Raw genomic sequence first — 21,376 nt, 5'->3', positions numbered from 1 at the left:
ATGCATAGGCTCGAAGGGGGCCCCCATGAGACTCGTCAGAACCACGTTGAGTTCCCACAACGGGGCAGCCACCCTTACCGGCGGGAAAGATAAGAAAAATACTTTGAGAAACTCCTTGAAGAGTCTGTGGGACAACAGTGAGGACCTCCCCGGGGATCTGGTGTAGCAGAAGATAGCCGCCAGATGCACTTTGATGGAAGCATGTGCCACACCATCCTTTGCCAAGGATAACAAGTATGGAAGGATCTGTGGAGCCTTGACCTTCAGAGGGTCAATCTTCTGTGACCGGCATCACATAGCAAAATGCTTCCATTTATGGCTGTAGCATTTTAAGGTCAACAATGGCCTGGCCTTGTTGAGGACCTCCCTGCAGTCCGCTGGCAACGCATAAGCTCCAAAACCTAAGGCTGCAGGAGCCCAGCCTCCAGGTTCAGCGATCCTGGCTCATGATGAAGGATTGCGGCTCCCTCTGGTGAGAATATTCGGACCCACCGGTAACTTAACTGGAGGCGCCGCCTTTAGGCTGAGAAGGTCCGGGTACCAAATCTGCCTTGGCCATGCCGGTGCAATGAGCATCATCTTGCATTGACACTGTCTGAGTGTGTTGATGACTCGTAGCAGGAGAGGGAATGGGGGAAATGCCTACAGAAACAGCCCTTCACACGGGAAGGAGAATGCGTACCCCAGGCTCCTCGGCTGGAAAGGTTCTGGCATTTGGCATTCGTCACCATCGCAATCAGATCGATCTGGGATCTGTCCCATTTGATGAACAGACGATCCACCTGATCCTGACTAAGCTCCCACTCATGGCAGGAGCGCAGTTCCCTGCTGAGGGAGTCTGCAATGGCGTTCCTGACTCCCACCAGGGGAAGAGGGACGAGGAACATCCCCCGTCTGATGGCCCAGTGCCACAAGTCCTGCGCTTCCTTGGAGTGCTGAGGATCCAGTGCCCTTCCCCCCCATTTCCTGATGTAGAACATGGTGGTAGTGTTGTCAGTGAAGATCCACAGCACATTTCCTTTTAGAGATGGTAGGTACGACTTGAGAGCCCAGAACACTGCCCGTAGCTCCAGGATGTTGATATGCAGATCCTTCTCTTCCGACATCCACAGGCCTCTGGCGTGCAGACGTCTGGTGTGCGCTCCCCAACCTTCCAAGGAGGCGTCCGTGGTGACAGTCTACTAATATGGGGGGTTTTGAAAATATGTGCCTTGGGCGATGTGGGAGCAGACCTGGCACGACTCTATCGCCCGCCGAAACTTGATAGGGATCTTGTATGTGAATCTTCCAGATACCTGTATCCAGTGGGCATCAGGAATTATTTTAGGGCCTGCATATGAAACTGCAGAGACGGGCGGGGTAGATGCAGGTCCAACGACGTCAAGAGGTCTACTTGTTCCAGCATGTACTTGTTGCATGTATTGCAACTTGACTGTTGTAAAGTGACTTCCAGGCTTGGATTACCTCTTAGCTTTATTACAGGAACTCAAGTTACATTTACACAGAGATAAATACAAGAGTATGGATAGGACACAGCACTGGCCCCATCACCCAGGCAGGTGAGCTCCAACTGCCCGAGTGTGTAACCCTCTGATCAACATTCCATCATTCACACAGCAACACTTCATGTGACATCACAGGCATTGCAGACACAGACCGTCCTGTATTTCTGGGTCTTTAGGTATTTGAGACGTAGGTCCAGGGTGGGTCTGCAGCCCACTGTCTTCTTTCCGACCAGAAAGTATCTGGAATAGACTCGGGAGACCTGGAGCCGTAGAGGAACTAGCTCTATTGCCCCTTTTTCATAGCATGGCTCGTACCTCTTCCAGAAGCTGGGGGATGTGCTGCTCCTGGCAGGAAACCGGCAGAATACGAGGACACCTGTGCTGGAACTCGAAGGTGTGTCCTTGGGCTAGTGCGTCCAGCAACCATCTGTCAGTGGTGATCTTTCTCCACTCACTGACTAACCTCGTCAGCCGGTCTCCCACCGGAATGCCTGAGTGGGGGCCCGATGCCCTGGTCAGTTCAAGCTTGCTTGGGCGCCGGTGTCCAGCCCTGCGGGCGATGGCGACGCTGTCCTCCACTACCGTAGGCCTAGGAGTGGCCTCTGTAGGCTTCCTGTGTTGAGGATTGGGAAGGCTGTCTGTCTGACGTGGAGAACCCTTTTGATGACCTGCTTGATTTTTCCCCTGAGGAGCGAAAATAAGATGAGCGCTGCTGCTGGAGAGTGCAGAGGGAACAGACTGTCTCCGTATCCGACTTGATGGCCTGGAGGGACTCGTAGATGGCCTTCACAAACAGATTTTCCCCATCAAATGGCATGTCTAGAACCTTCACTTGGATCTCCTGACAGAAATTAGTGGCCTTCATCCATCCTGGTCGACGAAGGCAGTCACCGTTCCCCATTTGCCAGAACCCTGTGTCGTCGACGTCCACTGCCACTGTGATGGCGTGATCCGATGCCACTTCCCCTTCCTGGAAGAGAGCGAAGGCTTCCTCCATCTTATTATCAGGGAGGAACTCCAGGATCGGTACTAGCTTGTACCACAATTCCCTGTCGTAGCTGACCAGGATCGCCAGTGTGTTGGCCGCCTTGATAGTGGACAACACAGTGTAAATCACCTTCTTCCCCATGGCGTCCATCCTTTTCCCCTCGCTGTCCGGAGGGACCGAAGATGACTAGGACGGGTTAGCAGATCGTTTCCTCACGGGCGCCAACACTACTGAGTCCGGCGAAGGTTTCGACCTAAGGCACTTGGGTGCAGAGTCTGGCACCCTATAATTCTTTTCCACTCTATCCCGCTTGGATGGAGCTGTACAAGGGCTCTTCCCAAATATCATCCAGAAAAAGGCACCGCCATGATAGTCTTTCTTTTGGCCTCCTGCCTTTGAAACAAGAAGCCCTCCTTGGTTTCCTCGGCCACCAGCTGGAACAGCTCAGACTCTGGTGATCATGGAGTTGCACAAACCCACTTCGTCCGGTGGGGAAACCCTGTGCGGAGCATCCAAATAAGGCAACTCATTGTCCACTGGGATGAAGTGTTATTCTTCATCTGTCGTCGTGGCCGTATCCATTCCTGTACCCGTGTCTGGCTCCGCTGGGAGAGTCAGGGCTCGAAGTGGTGGAGGGGGTTGATATGGTGGCGTCAGATGACGCTTCCCCTTCTTTGATGAATGATGAGTGCGGACATGGAGGACTGCAGGTACCGGAGCCGGGGGCATTCTCATCTGGATCTCTGACACCAAGGTGTGGGGAGTTGATAGAATGTCCAAGGAAATGTCCCTCAGCTGAGACGGCAAAACAGCAAAACTAGGCCCTGCACCATCGTTATCATCGTCCTCATGGACCATATGCATGGACTCCTGATCTTCGGCATCTGGGGACGAGACCTCCATAGCCTGCACAATGACATGGGAGGGCTATTTCAGGGGCTCCTTGCCCCCACCCCACCTTCTGGTGTGCCTGCAGACTTTGCCAAAGTCTCTGCGGTGGTGTTGCAACGTTGGGGCAGGGAAACTTTCCACGCCATAGGAGCCACCCTCGTAGGATCAGCGCCCGTAGCTACCGTGGTAGTAGTAGCCACCAACGTGGTCGTCGACAAGGTCTCTGCCTGTGCCGTTAGAGCCTGCTTGGGCTGCACAGTCTTCTTCTCCTCTTTGCTCGGCTTCTTGGATTCCTCCCATAGCTTAGCCGGGGTAGATGACTTCCTCTTTGAAGAGGAGCTTGATGGTAGGCTGGCAATGGCAATGGAGGCAGAAGGTGATGCTGATCGCGCCCTATCTGCTTTGGGACCCGCTTCAGCAATGAACCTGGTGGACTCGGACTTGCAGATCTTGGCCTTATCTTGGGGCCTCACGGATGAGGCACCCTAAAGGACTTAGAAGACCGCTCTGCGGACCGGCCGGTCCTGGACGAGGCATTACCTTGCTCGGAGCACGGGGCAGAGGCCTTGTTCGTGTTCAGCCACCCCGCCAGCCTACTATACCTGTCCTTTGTCGTTTAATTAGAGAAACCGAGGCATATCTCGCACTCTACCTCCATATGGTCTGGGTGCAAGCAGTAGAGGCATTGTAGGTGCCTGTCCTCCACAAACTCATTTCCGTAGCCTGCATTTGGTGCAGGGCCTAAAGAGGGTCCTGCCTTCCTCCTTGTCCTCCGTCATGGTCGCAAGGTGCGAAGTAGGTCCAAGATGGCCTTCTAGAATCTTCGATGAGTCTTCGCCCTTGAGGCATACACATATATACATATATATTTTTGTAATATTACAGGGCCTGCTGTAGCGGCCCTGTATGTATGGTTAAGTTGCTCAACCCATAGGAAGAGCACTTTTTGGGCGGCTTATAACTTTGCCTCCCATGGACGAATCCTCATGAAATCTTTCAACAAAAGTATATGGCCCATCAGATTGATTTATGGTGAGGTTTTGTATAGGGGGGGGCAAGGTTATAGGTAGGGTCCCAAAATGTGTGGTTTTTACCAGGGATGCAATGGAAAAAATGTTTGCAAATGCCTACAGCCCAAACTGCTGGACAGACTTTCACCCGATTTGCGGCAGGAGCTGTGGCTTGGCCCCGAAAGCGTACTTTTGTAAATTTGCTATAAATATGTCCAGTACTTTATTTTAAAAATGCCCAAAAAGTTGGTAAAAAGGAATTAGTGATATCTGGGTCCGGTCTGTGCACTTACTTCCCTGTTCGGTCTGCAGACGTACATCCGATTTGCCCAGAGAGCAGCTTGAGGTCTGCGAATATCTGATGCACCCGCTGATTGGATGGTGAAAAGCTTGAGGTGCGTCAGATTTTTGGAAACGCCCGCCATGTTGGATTCACGGACGACCATCATTGTCTGAGGACATCACGGTAAAAACATATTAAACACAACACTGCACTTGTCAAACTAATAAATATCTGGAGATGTGAGGGGCATGAGGATGGGATGGGATATGGCCTTAAAAGGCCCCAAAAACAGGTGGCTTTCCAACTAAGATGTCCGTGAACAGTCTGCATGTCCGGGGCAGTCCTGAGATGTTCACGAACATCTGAGATATTCGGGGACATGTATGCTTATTTGTGCATTACAGGGTTGGTGAAAAGCAGTTTTTGGATGTTTTATAACTTTGGCACCAATCAATTAAACTGCATGAAATTTTGGAATGTCAGTCTAAACCTGACTCTGAATGGTTCTGCAAAGTGTGGCACTGTTTTGTGAAGAGGGAACAAATGTAGAGGGGGCAGGGGGTGCCAAAACCTACACTCAAGTTGCACAAAGATTGTAGACCTACATATGATTTTTTTTGCAAAGTTTGGTGAGTTTTTGTCAAGAGGGGGCACCATTAGAGGCAGGGTCTCAACATCTTTAGATGGCTTATAACTTTGTTGCCATTTGACAAATTTGGACAAACGTTTTCAGACAGATTGAAGACCCAACCTTGACTGTTTGTGCAAAGTCTGAATGGATTTTTTCAAGTGAGGGCTAAGTTATATGGCTATTTTATGTATGTACATTTTGAAACTTTCGAAAAACTAAAACATGGGCGGATTTGTAGCAAACTCGTGTAAGGAGCATTGGCAAGGAACCGAAAGCATGGTTTTGAAAATGTGACTTTTCTTTTTTGAAAAATGTCATACTGTAGGTACAAAAAAGTGTAATATACCTTTGGTGACTGTGGAATAGCCTGTGGCCATAGACAGTGGCCAGATTGTCCGGGTCATGGCCTAAGGTTATGACCCGGACAATCTGGCTACTGGCCACGACCACAAGGCTCAGCAATAGGGTTCAAGTGGGCATGGACACCAGGGCCCTTTGTGGTAAAGTTTTTCAAAATTGGGATACGTTTGAAAGGGGAAAAAATCTGCTTGTGGGTACTGGTTGAGTGCTGGATGGGATTGCAGCAAATATGCATGAGGCGGGTCAGCAAGAACTCCACAGCATGGTTTGTAAATATGTCCTTTGTTTTATTTTTGTCAAAGTGTAAAATGCAAGTACACAGCACAGTGATTGGTGTCTGAGCAATGGGCCTGGCCGTCAGCAAGGAGGAATGTGTACTGTAATTTGCTTATTGGGGCATGCGGCATGGCCGAAGCGGTATCTTTGAATGGGAAAAAACATTGTGCTTATGGTTACAGCTTGAAGTGGTAGACTAGATTACAACAAACTTGCGAGACGTGCATTAGCAAGGACCTGAAAGCAGGTTTTGGGAAATATGTGTTGTGTTTTATTTTTCCAAAGTGTAAGAATGTAAATAGAAACACTAGTGATATACATTTGGTGTCTGGATAGCGGGACTGGCCCTCGGCAAACACAAATGCGTACTCTGATTTGCTTATTGGGGAATGCGGCATGGTCGAAGCCCATACCCCATGGATTTGGAGACTAGCCATCGGTTACATTATTAGGGTATAGTGCACACTGAGCTAGGATGCAGGGCAGGTGCAGTGAATAATAGGGGTGGTTTGGTTTGGCTGGGGTCATGGTGGAGCCTTATGCCATATGCAATTGAACGATGATTTGCAGCCCCAGCATGCACTGCTGATAAGAACAGACATAGGTATGCGTTGCAAAAAATAAGTTTCTTAAAGGAGGTTTGTAGTTCTTTCACACATATGAAAAGAGGAATTATTAATAATCTATATACAGTGATGCAACACCATGAAACATGTTCTCTTATAAAAACTAAGACATGGACAGAAAAAATGTTGTTAAAGGGATGTTACGGTTAAAATGTATCCCACCGTTGGAACTCCTCTGCTCTAGTAGTTAGCCAGTGGCGTCCCACCTTGGCATCCCTTGGTACTTTCCTCTTGGGTTCTCATGAGCACTTGCCCATCCGTACTGCCGCTTCCATTTATGCACTTCTCTCACTGCACAATGCATATGTGCATTTATGGGAGTACTGTGCACAATGTGTTGTATGAGTAAGGGAAATGCAGATGCAAATGATTTGTAGAAGAGTGTTAAGTGGCAGTTGGTGTGTGGAAGCTTAATATGGTCATTGCGTTACATGTACGGTTTTTGGAAGTGATTGGTGGATGGATGTGTGACTGTTTGAAAGCAGGCATTCAGGGAGTGTTACAAATATAAAATGAAAAAGGGTAGAACGGCTGCCGTCTACGATGGTGCGCACGTGCCATCCAGGTCTTTCATTGATCCATGGCCTGGAAAGGGGGCCGTGGATAGTTATAAAGGTTCATAGATTATGGTCCTTATTGTATGTTAGAGAAATGTATTTGGGACAGAAAATTGTTTGTCCTTCTATATTTTTCTCTAGTATACAATGTGTCCATTGTTCCCATTAGCATACCACAAAATGCTAATGGAAATGTTGGAGAATCTTATTGAGTCCATCTACTTTACTGAGAAAGTAGATGGAGCCTATAAGATTATATTTTTTTGTTCTATTTTTTAACTGTGAAAGGAGGTTCCTAAAGGAACTTTTAGTGTTTTTTGATGTTTTTTGCGAGAGAGGTCAGAGTAAGGTGGGGAGGGAAATGAGGGAAGAGGCACCAAGCACTAATATGGAGGGGCAGGTGGACAGGGGAAGATAGTGTGCATGTGTTATATCGAAGGTAGGGGGCAGTGTTTCTCATGCTCTTAGATTAGTGCTCCAAAAGCACTTAGAAAGTGCTCGCCCCTGCAGAGTGGTGTGTTGCAGTATATAAGGAGTACTGTTGTTTTCAAAAGATATGGATCAACAGCCTCTTTTATTGCTTGCAGGGTAGCTGGTGGGATTTTGTGTCCCACAGAAGTGGGCTGTGTGGTTACAGTATTGGCTGATGAAGATGAGGTGGAGGAAGACAGCCTAATACTTACTAATAAAGGAACAGCCTTTCTGAGAGCATTGCGGTGGTTGGGTTTGGTGTGGCGGCTCATGGAGGTGGTCCCGTAGGAGTACTGTCCAGGTAGTCCGCGACTGAGCACTCACTGCATTTCACTTTGGTAGGTTTAGCTTTTGGTACATTCCCAACAGTGGTAAAGAACTGCCACACCCATGATTCTCGCCGGGTGCTAGAGGAAGGCACTTCCTCTGCCTCATCTTCTTGGTTCTCTTGATTGTCTTTTGAAGTACTGTGCTTTTTTGTTGTGTAGTTCCCCCAGCTGGCAGTGGTGGTGATGGTGGCTCTTGGGGAGGCGGGATGGCAATAGCTGATGCTATTTTTAAAATAAAGAGCAGTTTTGCTAATATTCTTCCAGGTATGTGCTGGATTGTTAATGGATAATGAGTAAAAATAGGTGTAGGAGGTGTGCAAGGGTAAATGTTGAGCTTCAAAGTTCCTAGATCAGCGGAAAATGCAATTCCGAACTATTTGCGAAGCACCAACCCATTCGCGAGGTGTGGACGTGTTCGCGAACACATCATGCCGTGCGTGGTCACGTGACAATGCCCGAAGTCCGCAAAGGGACATTATTGTTACAAGTAAAACCGAAAAACCTCAGAAATTCAGCAGTTATAGTAAGGTAAGCAACCATAACTCGCGCCACCACCGTGCACTGCTAAACTAACACCCAGGACATTAAAGATGACCTCACATATGAAATTAATTTTGATGAAAAGTCCCTACAAGGGGTTGTGCTTATAATATTGGTAACAACATGTCAGGGGTGTTCGGGATTCCTATCATGAACTACTTAATGTATTAAAGAATGTAGTCATCTAAACAAAACATTATATTGGAGTGTTTTTGTTAATACAGGAACCAAATCATACATACACATAGGCAATGGCTGCAGCATGCACCATAGAAGTGCAATATATTTGATCTGGTAATTTTGGACAGTACAATCATGAATGCTACCTTATCAGAGTTTTGAGTAATGTTTGTTAGTACAAAGAATACATATTAAGACCCACAATGCATACAAATCAAAGGCACATACAGGAAAAATAAAGGAAGACAGAAACAAAATCACTAGAAAATGTCTATAACATTAAAGTTAATGGTCATGTATACAAATGAACTGTGTGTTTGAGACCAGCTTATTGCCTCATACATGTGCACCATGAGCTGAGACCAAACCCTAAGGAAAGTACCTTAACAGCATAGGACAAGGTTAAAGTCTACATATATATCACCTTTCGAATTTTAAAGTTCTCACAGTCAGTGGACAAAAACAAGTGCCCACATATGTGATGCCATGTGATGTCATCTTTGATGTCCTGGGTGTTAGTCTTAGCAGTGCACATTGGTGGCACGAGGTATGGTTGCTTAGCTTACCATAACTGGTGAATTTCTGGTGGCTTTTGGTTTTACTTGTAACCATAAAGTCCCTTTAACAACATTTTTTTGTTGAATTTCATAGGTTTTTATTAGTGCAATTTAACCATAATGTCCCTTTAACAAAGTTTTTTCAATTAATATATATATATGTTCACTGCAATTATGGTATAACAAGACCCAGGAAATTCACTGAAAAATCTTTAGTTAGTTAAAGTGCATGTAAGTTGACCAGATTTAACGCAACAAAACCCTTGAAATTCTGCAGGTGTGGGAAGTCATGACTAGCTTAACTCGGCATGCTCCTGTCAATGCCCCCCATAATGCCATTTTGTATGCCACTGTGAATCCCTTCTCTTATAATATACATGTGCTCATGGGCTTTGCAACGGGAACGAGCAGAGTTAAACCGGTCATAACTACCCGCAGCTGCTGAATTTCAAGTGTTTTGATGCGTCAAAGCTGCTCACCTTAACTGCACTTTACAATAGAAATGTGGGGAAAAATTGCTGCTTTTTCACTTCTGAAAATCCTGTCAGGCTCTCAATGCACCATGGGTGCTATAGCTATAATTTTGGGAGGAGGGGGCAGCCACTTCTCCTTCAAATATTTTTAAAATTACTGTATGCAATAAACAATTACATCAATGCATTTCTACGATCAATGCTGTAAAGCAGTAAAACTTTCAATAGCTCTCATTTTAAAATCCTACATTTAATATATTTACACCAAATAGGTAATAAGAAACTTTCCCTTACACTCCAACATAAGAACATGTTGACCAATTCACAGAGGGGAAGAAAAGGCAGGACAGATAGCTGAACAATTTGCAACAAAGATTCAATACTAGATCATCAGTTTGAATGCAGCCCAGTTTGGCTGCAAAAAAGGCCAATCCTGTCAAGCATCTACCAAATGGCCAATGGGGCGGAGGTGCAGTCCTTTGGTGTCCAACCACTCACCGAAGACACACTTATAATTCTACATGATGCTATGCAAGTCAATTTTTGCTATCCTGACTCAGTACTTTTAGGTACTTTAAGAGCCTAAATCATACTGGAGCGCGGCAGCGTAACACACTTTACCTGCAAGGATCTCATCTCTTCATCTTGCCTTCGCGTCTTCTCGAGAAGATCTGTCAGAAATAAAGGTACAAACCCATTTAGCCATGCAGGGAGGTGAAGAGATATATTCATCAATGGGTAAATAACAAACTTATTATAAGCACGTTGTGCATGCTTCGCAACATTTTGAACACACAGCTCTGTATGTCACAAAGATCATTTATCGATAAGCAATCTTGATCAGATGGTGATTGCGACGCTGCAGCTGATGAGCATTGATTTCACTGGATGTGCTTTGAAAGTACATTTAACACTTGTAAATAAATTAAGAAGGAGGTCACACTCTCGCTACAGATGATATCCTAGGATCTTCCTCCATGAGGGAGCAACAGGTATCTCACAGTTACGCATAGGGGCATAAAAGCAGCGCGTCAAAGTAGCCCCGCATGAGAAACAAGGAGATCCTCTGTGCATCCCTGGCGCCAGAGTAACACTCCGTGGTCAAAAGGGCCAATGACCGCTAGCAAACCAACAAGCACATGGCCTCAGACTGCATGCGATGAAACCTTAAAATCATACTTTGCTGCAGATTTTATTTATAGACGTTTACACAGCTGGCAAAGACTTATAAGGCCGGAAATTAAATCTCCGTGGCTCCATATGTATGAGCCAAGTCACTTCCTTTTTCATCTGCCCCCCTTATCCATTCCCACCTATACCCCTTTATCAACAACAGAAATAGCCTTACAGTTCTTTTTTGATGATGTGTGATGTTACTTACAATCTTCAGTAACTCTGGTACTCACAATCCAATAGATCATTCTTTAAATAACAGCGTTGAGGCTGAATGAGAAACTCCTCCTTAGTCCCAAATAAGTGTGTGAAGCCAGGGCGGCACATTGCGACCAATCCTTGGCCTGCTGATTGCAATCCCAATACATCACCTGCATATCTCAGCCCTCATTTACACATTTCCTCTGCCAGACAGTGGTTCTTTGGCGGGATAGCAGGGTTCGAAATTGAGGGGAGCTGGGAGCTATTTAGCTCCTGCTTATGGCCCAGGAGAGCCAGGTTGGCCTGACACCAACAGCTACCAGGAGCTACCTTTGCCTCCCCAGGCCAACTGATGCTAAACACACCTATGAAATGTACCTGTGTGCTTGGGACAATCTATAAACATTAGGACATAGCTACATGGACTGTAAAGCTTAAAGGGAGATACATAATGGAAACAATGATTCACATTACAGTTGACATCTTTTGTGGATGTTAGATATGCAGAACATTATGTCCTAACTCCTTTCTTCCCAGTGGTAGCTCCTGCTCACTGTTTAATGTGCGATACACAGGAGCTGCTTTTAGCTCCAGCTTAACCAATATTATTTTGAACCCTGGATAGTAAATCTAGGATAATGGATCGAGGCTGGTTCAGGAAAAGGGTGGAATGGACTTTGAGCCCTACAGATGCAGTTAGGGAAGTAAGCATTACTCAATTTGCCTTCTCCTCATGATATTCCCAGCTGCTTGGGATCATGTCAGCAAGTAGGACACTACAAGGACAAGGGCAGCGTATTGCAGTCTATGCCGTTTCACAGCACTGGCCACATTACGTATGGGTTTAATCTTGAAAACAGTGTTTCTTGCGGATGCGTTGCATAGCTAATAAAACGTTACATGCGCCGGGATGCTACCAAAAAAGATTTAGCAGGCGGAGAGACAATATTGTAAAACAAGCATTGGCAATGCCAACAGTTTGGGCTTTTGTGTGGGCTTGGGAAAGACACTTGCCAGACACAGCCGTAGTGGCATTAACTGGCCATGGATGGTAGCAGGCGCAACACGGTATGAGTAACTGAGCATCTTATAGAAGCACCTCGCAAATGCCTAATACTTATACACAAGCCAAAACGGTTGGCTTTGCCAATGCTTGTTTTTAACAGGACTTCAGCGAAGAACAGGCATCAGGCTCATAAATCGAGTGGCTGAAGGCAGAACTGGTTGACATTTTGATTACACGAGTAGAGAGTTTAAAACTTTAATTAAATAATTAACCCTCTGCAGACTGCTTTGAAAACACACTGGCAGGTACTTCGAGTGCAATGTCTGATGGTAAGGCTTGAATAAAGTAAGCTCAAAAGGTTCCCTTGAGGAGGTATTTTCACTGGGGAGAGGCAGGAAATGGGTTGGAATGGCCATAGGCATTAGCATGGTCATGGGAGGTCAAATAACCAAACACCTAAGGCTTTGTGTCCCCCTCCGTATGCCATTTCTCCCCATCAATAATCTAATGCAATAGTTTGGCTTATGGGAGTCGCAAGCCCAAACTAAACAATGAAAGGGGAGCAGAGGCAGTGAGTTTATTACAAGGTGCACACTGATAACTAGCTGGGGGCCTTATGTCCAAGCCAATAAGCAGATGTGAGGGAGAGAAAAAATCTCACTCTCTCACTCTCTCACTCTCTCACTCTCTCACTCTGCCTGCCTGCCTGCCATCTAGACTCACATTTAGAGGTGATTCATGAGACAATACAAAATTCAAAGAACAAAACGTATGGAGTAAATACCTAGGGTTTCACTGTGTGCTCTTGAGAAAGATGCAGAGTTAAAGATCTCCTATTTGCCCAGCTCCAAACAAAGCACAGACATTTTTTGAATGTATTCAGGCGTGCACAATGGCCCTTCCACCACAGACCAAGGGGCTGTACAAAGATGAAGGCCAATACATGCAAAGCTTGAGGCAAAGTAAGATTGAGCTTGGGTGCATAGGAAGCAAATCTTTCAAGATTGGTAGTAGATGAGTTTAAAACAAACCTATTTGATGGGGGCAAGGTCTCCATTCCTACACCATGCATATGGATAGGGGATAAAAGGAAACTCAATATAATGGATCTGCAAGTTCACCACACATGATTCAATATCTTAAAATGGGCTGGGTACCTCGCTGCACCAACATGGAGCCAGTATCATCAAAGGAGCTGGGTACCTTGCTGCACAACATGGAGCCAGTATCATCAAAGGAGCTGGGTAACTTGCTGCACAACATGGAGCCAGTATCATCAAAGGAGCTGGGTAACTTGCTGCACCACATGGGAGCCAGCATCATCAAAGGAGCTGGGTACCTTACTGCACCAAACAGGAGCCAGTATCATCAAAGGAGCTGGGTACCTTGCTGCATCACACAGGAGCCAGCATCATCAAAGGAGCTGGGTACCTTGCTGCATCACACAGGAGCCAGCATCATCAAAGGAGCTGGGTACCTTGCTGCACCAACATGGAGCCATTACACTCTAAGACTAAGCCAAAGAAGTCAGGTGACAGGCAGCCAGTTCTTGCATCTTCTCTTTGTTGTTATTTACATAAACCTCTTGGATTGATACATTATTAGGGGGTTTAGTTTAGGGAGAGGGGAACATGTTTTGACAGTATCCTAATTAACCTGCCTTGTGATGGCGGTGCAACCCCTTTTAATATCAGTCTGGAGGCCTAGCTACTCACCTTCATTATCCAAGTGCTGAGAACCATAAATGGGAGGTGGCTGGGCAAACGTCTTGTGAATCCTCGCCTCTCTTCTGTACCTTAGTCATGGGAAATACAAAACGGCTTGGGCAAGAATCTAGACACACTTCCTTGAAACCTAAGTCCAAAACCAAGTGAACAAGTACTAAAGAAATATGTTTTTCATGGGGGCTAGGTAGCCTTGGCTGATGTTTGCATTGTGCACAGTTTGGGGATCCCTCGCAACTACAGCGCTTTGTTATAGGAAGATTCTATTTCAAGGCAATAACTGCTGATGGAAGTCTGTTGAATAGCCCCAAGGCTGTCCTTTACACACGTGACAGGTGCGCAAAGAGTGGCATGTTACCTGAACCCACAACTGTCAGAAGCTCATCTGGAGCTGATATGATAACCGCTTGCTGGAATACTCACAGTGGATAATTACTGAACAGTGTTCTTCTCCAGCATAGGACATCTCTAGAGTCAGAGGCACCGTAGGATATGGTATCAAGGATTAACCATCATATGGGAAGAGGCAAATGCTGCTTGAGATCACACTTAGCTTTCTAAGAACTGGTCGATCTTGTGTCGAAGAAAAAAAACAGGCAAGGAAGGAGTGCAAATCTAAGATGGGGATTGCCTTGACATGTTGCTCTTGCAAGCATGCGGCAGAAGCAAGGGACCGAAGAGTGAAAGAAAGCCATGCATAAGAATCCCACAGAAAGCCAGAAGGGCAATGAGAGTGACATGGGGCACATCTGGGACAGTGGTATCTGCATTTGAAAACCCTGGGCATACTTCATGTGTTGCTGCCCTACAGAACTGCCTGGAAAAGAAGTCTACTTTCCCTCAAGACTGCACCATTTTGATCCATTTTTAGAAAGGATAATCTCGGAAGTAACAGCTCCCTACCCCAAATGCACGAGTTTGGGCCCGCCTGATACGCCCTAGTCCATCAGATGAGGCAGTCCACCGCGGATGGTTCAGCGAGGACGTAGACAAAACGAAGAGCACGGGGCACTTTGGCTCAGGGTTCAGCTTTGGTGCATTTGGCTCTTTTTCAGAGGTAACAAAAACTTGACTACTTTTTTGTCTGAGGTGACCATCCTGACTTACTTAAGAGTTTTAAGAAGATACCAACGCATGGCTGTCCCCCTTAAAGCAACCTCAATTGGGCCTTCGTATAAACGCAACTTTAGCCCCTCCTATCCCCGGGGCAAAGGAACCAGACATGTATGATCAGCAAACTGATGAGACTGCATTATTGGCTACAGACATCATCCTGAGATCTCCCACCAAGAGGGAGCAACACACAGAGATCCTCGCGGTTAAGCATAAAAGCTGCGCGTCAAAGTAGCCCCGCATGAGAAACAAGGAGATCCTCTGTGCATCCCTGGCGCCAGAGTAACACTCCGTGGTCAAAAGGGCCAATGACCGCTAGCAAACCAACAAGCACATGGCCTCAGACTGCATGCGATGAAACCTTAAAATCATACTTTGCTGCAGATTTTATTTATAGACGTTTACACAGCTGGCAAAGACTTATAAGGCCGGAAATTAAATCTCTGTGGCTCCATATGTATGAGCCAAGTCACTTCCTTTTTCATCTGCCCCCCTTATCCATTCCCACCTACACCCCTTTATCAACAACAGAAATGCAGTTCTTTTTTGATGATGTGTGAAGGTCAGAACCATTAAACCAGAGGGGAAATAAATGCAAGATTTTAGGGATTTGGCTTGGGAAGTCGGTCTTTGCCAAGTATAACATAAGTTATACAGCATGGCTGCTATTAGAAGCGCTCTGCACAGCGAGGGTTGCCGCCCACAGTCTCCGTGAATGGGCCCCATGACTTGGGGGGTGAAAAGGAGGACAGAAACCTCATGTGGATCTGCACTGGGGATTGGCCGTGGAAGATCAAGGATCGGGGCTCCGCCAAGCAAAGGGGCAATCTGATTGGCCATTACTTGTCAAGTAGGGCATGTTTGCTGTTTGTAGAGTTCGTGCTTGCCAACATGGTGTCTCTTCTAGAGGCACACAAGGTGGCCAATTCATAACATTAAAAGAAACCCGTCTCTCAAATGATAACAGAGCTTTTAAACATCTACTGAAAAGATAGTGACATGAGTGGAAGGAATGTAATAACATGCCAGGGGCGGTACCCTCATCTGCCAGGGCCCTTGCTGCCTGGTGGAGAGGGTAGGTGCTAAACAACTTAACTTGTCAGTTTCTCGGCCAATGCTGGCTCTCGCTGCTTGTTCACAGCTTTGGTGGCTTGGCCCCCCTCACTTTGCACAGCCCAAACGTGTGGGAGTTATGGAAGGCCACCAACCAGGCGCTCCATCTGGCTCCCTACGAACGGAGCCTAATTCTCTTGCCCTTATCATGGCACGAGGCAGCAGAGTCTACGTTCTTTGGAGCAAAATTAAAGATGACAGCGTTGCCGCCAGAGAGTTTTCAAGGCTAGCAGAATGACTTCAAAGTTTTACGAGGTCAATAAAAAAATCTCATGTGATCCAATAATGATGCGCGCAAAACAAAAGGGGGGATGGCTTAACCTCTGGCATTGCTCTATGCACCCCTCCAGCCCATCAAATCATTTTGCACTGATATAGCGCTAGGAACCCTCAGGTATCTTAGCGCTGCTTATTATTACCCACCCTGTGTGGTGCTCATTTATCACCTGGACCTGCCAGGATTCGGACCTGCATGGGCAGGCTCTGCACGGATGTCAAAGCAAGCGCTTTACCCACTGTGCTATCTGACCTATCATACGCCTGCCAAGCCATTACCAAAGGGGAAAGACCATATGCAAACCAGGCTTGGTCCCATCCCAAAAGGAGCAGTGCAGCCAGAACTGCTAGGTAACACCCCTTCTGCGCCAGACCAGAAGCATCCTCAGACATGTTTGGGCCTCATTGGACCTCATCAGTCAATAATGATGCCACATGGCAGTGCCCCCCTTTGTGCAGAACTTCGTATCCCTCAAGCGAGTCCCGGACATACACACTGACCTCCCTCCGATACTGTCCATGACGGGCATTGGCACGTGAAGTACAGAAGACACGTGTGCTGCACGTCATGTGGTTGAACACTGGACTAAAAGCTCATACACCACAGAGCAAAAAGCACAGCCACACACAAGCAGATCAAAGTGGCAGAATTCAAGCCTCGCAGTTGTTCAGAAGGCACAACATACATAACTGTAAAGCTGTTTACAGAAAAGAAGGCACGTTTCCAATAAAAAAAGAAGCAAAATACTACCCCATGCCAAGTATGGGTTCAGTGTTTGCAGGGCTCTTGGCTGTTTAACAGGCTGCCGAGGCCTGGCGGGCACAGATGGGCCATCATAAATCTTCCAGATATCATAAGAAATTCCAAGAAACTTTCCTACAGCAGGGCACACCCTCTGCATTTATGGGCATTGCAGCACGGATGGTCATCGAAGCATCTTTTCCGAAGTACTGGAGGGCACCACTCTGCATTGATGGGCATCGGAGCATCTGTCCCGAAGTACTGGAGGGCACCACTCTGCACTGATGGGCATCGGAGCATCTGTCCCGAAGTACTGGAGGGCACCACTCTGCATTGATGGGCATCGGAGCATCTGTCCCGAAGTACTGGAGGGCACCACTCTGCGTCGATGGGCATTGCAGCACTGATGTTCATCGAAGCATCTGTCCCGAAGTACTGGAGGGCACCACTCTGCGTCGATGGGCATTGCAGCGCTGATGGTCATCGAAGCATCTGTCCCGAAGTACTGGAGGGCACCACTCTGCGTCGATGGGCATTGCAGCACTGGTGGGCATCGAAGCATCTGTCACGAAGTCCTGGAATGTGACTGAAGGAGGGCACCACTCTGCACTGGTGGGCATCGAAGCGTCTGTCCCGAAGTACGGACATGTGAGCAGGGTTAGAAGGGGGCTCCCGGTCTCCCTTGGTTATTTTCTCCATTGTTAATATTTATTGCATTGTAAACGGGACTGCTGCTACAAAGTCACAATCGGAAGCATAAACTCCAATTGTAAACTCACAAGACCAAACCCCATATTCAAGAGTGATCATCTGTTTTCCATGTCCCAGTCACTCTTAGGAGCTCCACATCCATTTTTTGAATTGGCTATAGTGTTGGTTACATTGCCAAAGAGTTCACCAGGCAAGTTCTGCCATCATTTCTTATGTTGCCCTCACTTATCCAAACAGTACTTTAAGCATTGCTTCACTGGGTGCTATGCTGCGGTGGCCACAAATGTCCCTGGGACTTGGGGGCACACAGATCATCCCTCCCACCAAATTTAAAACATGTATATATACATGCTAGGTGCACGATTGGACCATTACTTCCAGATGTATATATCCATTTTAAGGGCCGGCAAAGGATGAAGGCATTTCAGGTTTTCACCGTCTTTCTCTGGCATATGGGGAAGATAGGAGAGGTTGCTCACCATGGTGGCTTCTGTACTCTTAATCCATAGTCCCCTTTCCTCCATACATATTGGAGTCGGTCCTATGGGGACTGGACCGGAACACTTTTGCACAGCACAAAAGTAAATTTATCCTTTAAGAAATGTAGGTTACCCGGTGTGGTGCAGAGCGTGGGGGCGTGGCTAGCCCCGCCGACTCCTTTACCAGCAACACGAATCAGTCGTTCCATCTGCTAGATGGGACACCTGACTAACAGCCAAATAATGGGGGCGGCGGGCGGCCGTATGGAGGAAAGGGGGCTATGGACTAAGAGTACAGAAGTCACTACGGGGAGTAACTTTTTCGTACTCCTACGCCCCGTCCCCTTTCCACAATAGCTATGGGAGATTACATAGCACTAATCCCCTTGAGAAGCTGGCGATAATCTAGTAAAACAGGTTGTGTAGTACTGCCTATCCAAACCTTTGCGTCGGCTCTGGCGGAAGTGCCCCTACGTGTAGTGTTTACAAAAAGCACACAGCGAAGACCAAGTTGCTGCCTTACTAATGACATCCCATGGGCATGCAGCTTGTACACTTCAGTAATACAGGCGACAGTCCGTCTTGCTATTGTAGCCCTCGATGACTGAAGGCCCGCCTGCTGACCGCCAAAAGAAACAAACAAGCCGTCAGATTTTCTGTAAGCGCTTGATCGTTGCAAATAGCATTCAAGTGTCAGCCCCACATCAAGCGTATGCAGAACTCTTTCCCCCCTCTTTCTGCAGGGATGGGAAAAGTGTAGGGAAAATCATCACCTGGTTCAAGTGGAATGCTGACACTACTTTAGGCAAGAATTTAGGGTAAGTTCTTAGCACCACCTTTTCCTAATGAAATGTTGTATATTGTTCAGTTGCCGCCAGAGCTAGAATCTCGCTAATCCGTCTAACGGAAGTAATGGCCACTAAAATAGCGGTCTTCCACCAAACAAGCTTTATCTCTGCTGATGCCATGGGTTCAAATGGTTTATGCAAAATTTGCAGTTAATATAACATTGAGATCCCATACTGGGTGAGGTTTAGCCACTGATGGAAAAATATGAAGCAAACCCTCAAAGTGTTTTTAATAACAGGGTTTGATGTGGATATGTTGAGTTCAGCAGAACGAACATATGATCCTATAGCTGATAAGTATGTATGACAAAAAAAATGTATATCGATGCGGGTGAAGCCAGAAATGATAGGACATTATCCAATGAAGGATGGTGAGGGTCAAACGAATGTTCTAACATCCAAAATTAAAGCCTAGCCCACTTGCTCTAGCATTGTGAGCAGGTAGATTGATTTCCGCCAGCTTGCATGATGGTAAGGTCAAGATCTGAAATGCTGAAGCCAGCAAAGGTCAACTGCTCAGGTACCAGGCAGCTAAGTTAAGAGATGCTGGGGAGGAATGACAACTGCCCCCCAACCCCTGCTGAGATAGGAGAGCTGCAGTGTCTGCATAATTACCAGTATTGGTGTGGGGATACCCCAGTGCTGCATCTTTAACCAGAGGCCGTCCTCTCAAACAAGGTTAATAAAGCAAAAATGTCATTTTAAATAATCAGCCATATACCTCTGTGCTGTTAAAGACCTGATGAAACAGGGATCCTCCATACTTTTTGCTCTGCTTTTACTCCGGTTTGTGGGTCATTCCACAATAGCCTACAAAAATACCTTTTGCTGGAGCCTAAGATGGTCATTATTTTGCTAATAGGGGGCCTTTTCTAAACCTAGGCACCATTACAGATCCACACCATGATGAGCATCTCTGTCCTGATGTAAACCCTCAGAAAATCCCTTAAATAATGGGGCCGCCACCATTCAGGAATCAGTCTGTACAGACGCAAGGGTACAGCATCCCAGGCAAAGAGGCTGCACTGTTCTCTTTAGGTGAGTAGTTCCAAAATCCCATGGAAAGAGGGCTAACCGCATACATCTCCTCCACCTCGCCGCCCCAGCGGGTATTCTAGCTCATGGGCACCCCCGGCACTCAGCACCAATCTTCACACAAGCCTATCATCATGGTTACGCTCCTCCTGTGTCGCCATCCAAGCCTTTCTAGACCTAAGGAGATCTCCATATCCCTTCCATTTCTCTCTCAGAAATGCCTTTCATGTACATGAACCCCTCGAGAGAGCCTAGAGTCACAGCGGAATGAGGGGAGACCAAGGTGGCATTACACGGTAGAATATCTCTTCCCAATAGTCCACAATACATGGTTCGGCAAGATGGAACCAGGATGGAAGCTGGATTACTCCGGTCACTGTCACAATGGCATCCTTCGGTGCGGTGCCTGTGTGCTCCCCAATAGGTCATACATATGGATATCTGCAAATGTGCTTATTCAGAGCTCTCACAAGAACACAAAGACCCTTGCGAGTGACTGGCAGGTGTAGCTTCCAGCGCAATGTTTCCTTAAGCGCCCACCAGCACCAGATAAGGACCAATCACACAGGTCACTGCTCGGCTTAATGAAAGCCTTTTGGAAAAATAAACCTGCAATGCATTATCTGGTGCCTGTATATCTTTTGAAGGCGTTAAAAAAAAAAAAGAAAGAAAATAAGTCAAGTGTTCCGATTAATTTCTAATGCTCCTGCCCTGCTTAAAGCTTGTGGTAACAACTGGCTCCATACAACCTTCTTTAATAAATGATTATAGTAGAGAGCATCGCCCTGGGATACTGCACTGCCAAGAGCCAATTGCTCCTGCTGTCAACCAACCCCCTCATTATCCTATCTAAGGTGGTCAGGGTGTTGGCAATCAGCTCCCTGTACTTACTCCCAGCGTTACAGATGACAATCAGTTCCTGGTCATCCTGCCCCAGATAAAAAGCTCATGGTGATGGTCAGCTTGCCATGATGCTGCCCCCAGTCAGAACAGACAGGGACAATCAGCTTTTTTCGACACTACCCCAGCTAGAGGATGCAATGAAAATCAGCTTCCCAGAATGCCTTTCCAATAAGTGTTCACGCTCCAGGTACATCTTGCTGTAATAAATAACCCCCACTCCCTATCTGCTCATGGCTAGAACGTCTGGGAATAATCAGCTCCCAGTGATACTGCCACCTCCATTATTCAAGGTCACAATCAGCTCTATGCAAAACTGCCCCAGCTAGAGTGCAGGGAGAATCAGTTAACCATGTTTCTGTCCCAACCAGTACTTCT

The 21,376-nt window shown here is 46.8% G+C and overlaps 1 protein-coding gene across 7 annotated transcripts in view; it reads right to left on the bottom strand.

The window, feature by feature from the left end:
* CEP128 (centrosomal protein 128) overlaps positions 1–21,376 on the bottom strand; it is an 864,240-nt gene that overhangs the window by 177,546 nt on the left and 665,318 nt on the right. For all 7 annotated transcript variants that reach the window (XR_011283785.1, XR_011283784.1, XR_011283786.1 and 4 more), the window contains one exon: positions 10,299–10,348. Coding sequence is in view for 4 of the 7 variants with exons in the window: in XM_069637862.1 (XP_069493963.1) it covers positions 10,299–10,348 (50 nt within the window). In the remaining 3 variants the exon portion in view is untranslated. The remainder of the gene's footprint in view (positions 1–10,298; positions 10,349–21,376) is intronic.

Source organism: Ambystoma mexicanum, chromosome 14 (assembly GCF_040938575.1).
Source record: "Ambystoma mexicanum isolate Mex_15411 chromosome 14, UKY_AmexF1_1, whole genome shotgun sequence".
Lineage (NCBI taxonomy): Eukaryota > Metazoa > Chordata > Amphibia > Caudata > Ambystomatidae > Ambystoma > Ambystoma mexicanum.
The sequence above is the reverse complement of the archived record's forward strand: the minus strand, read 5'-3'. Positions and strand labels throughout refer to the sequence as shown.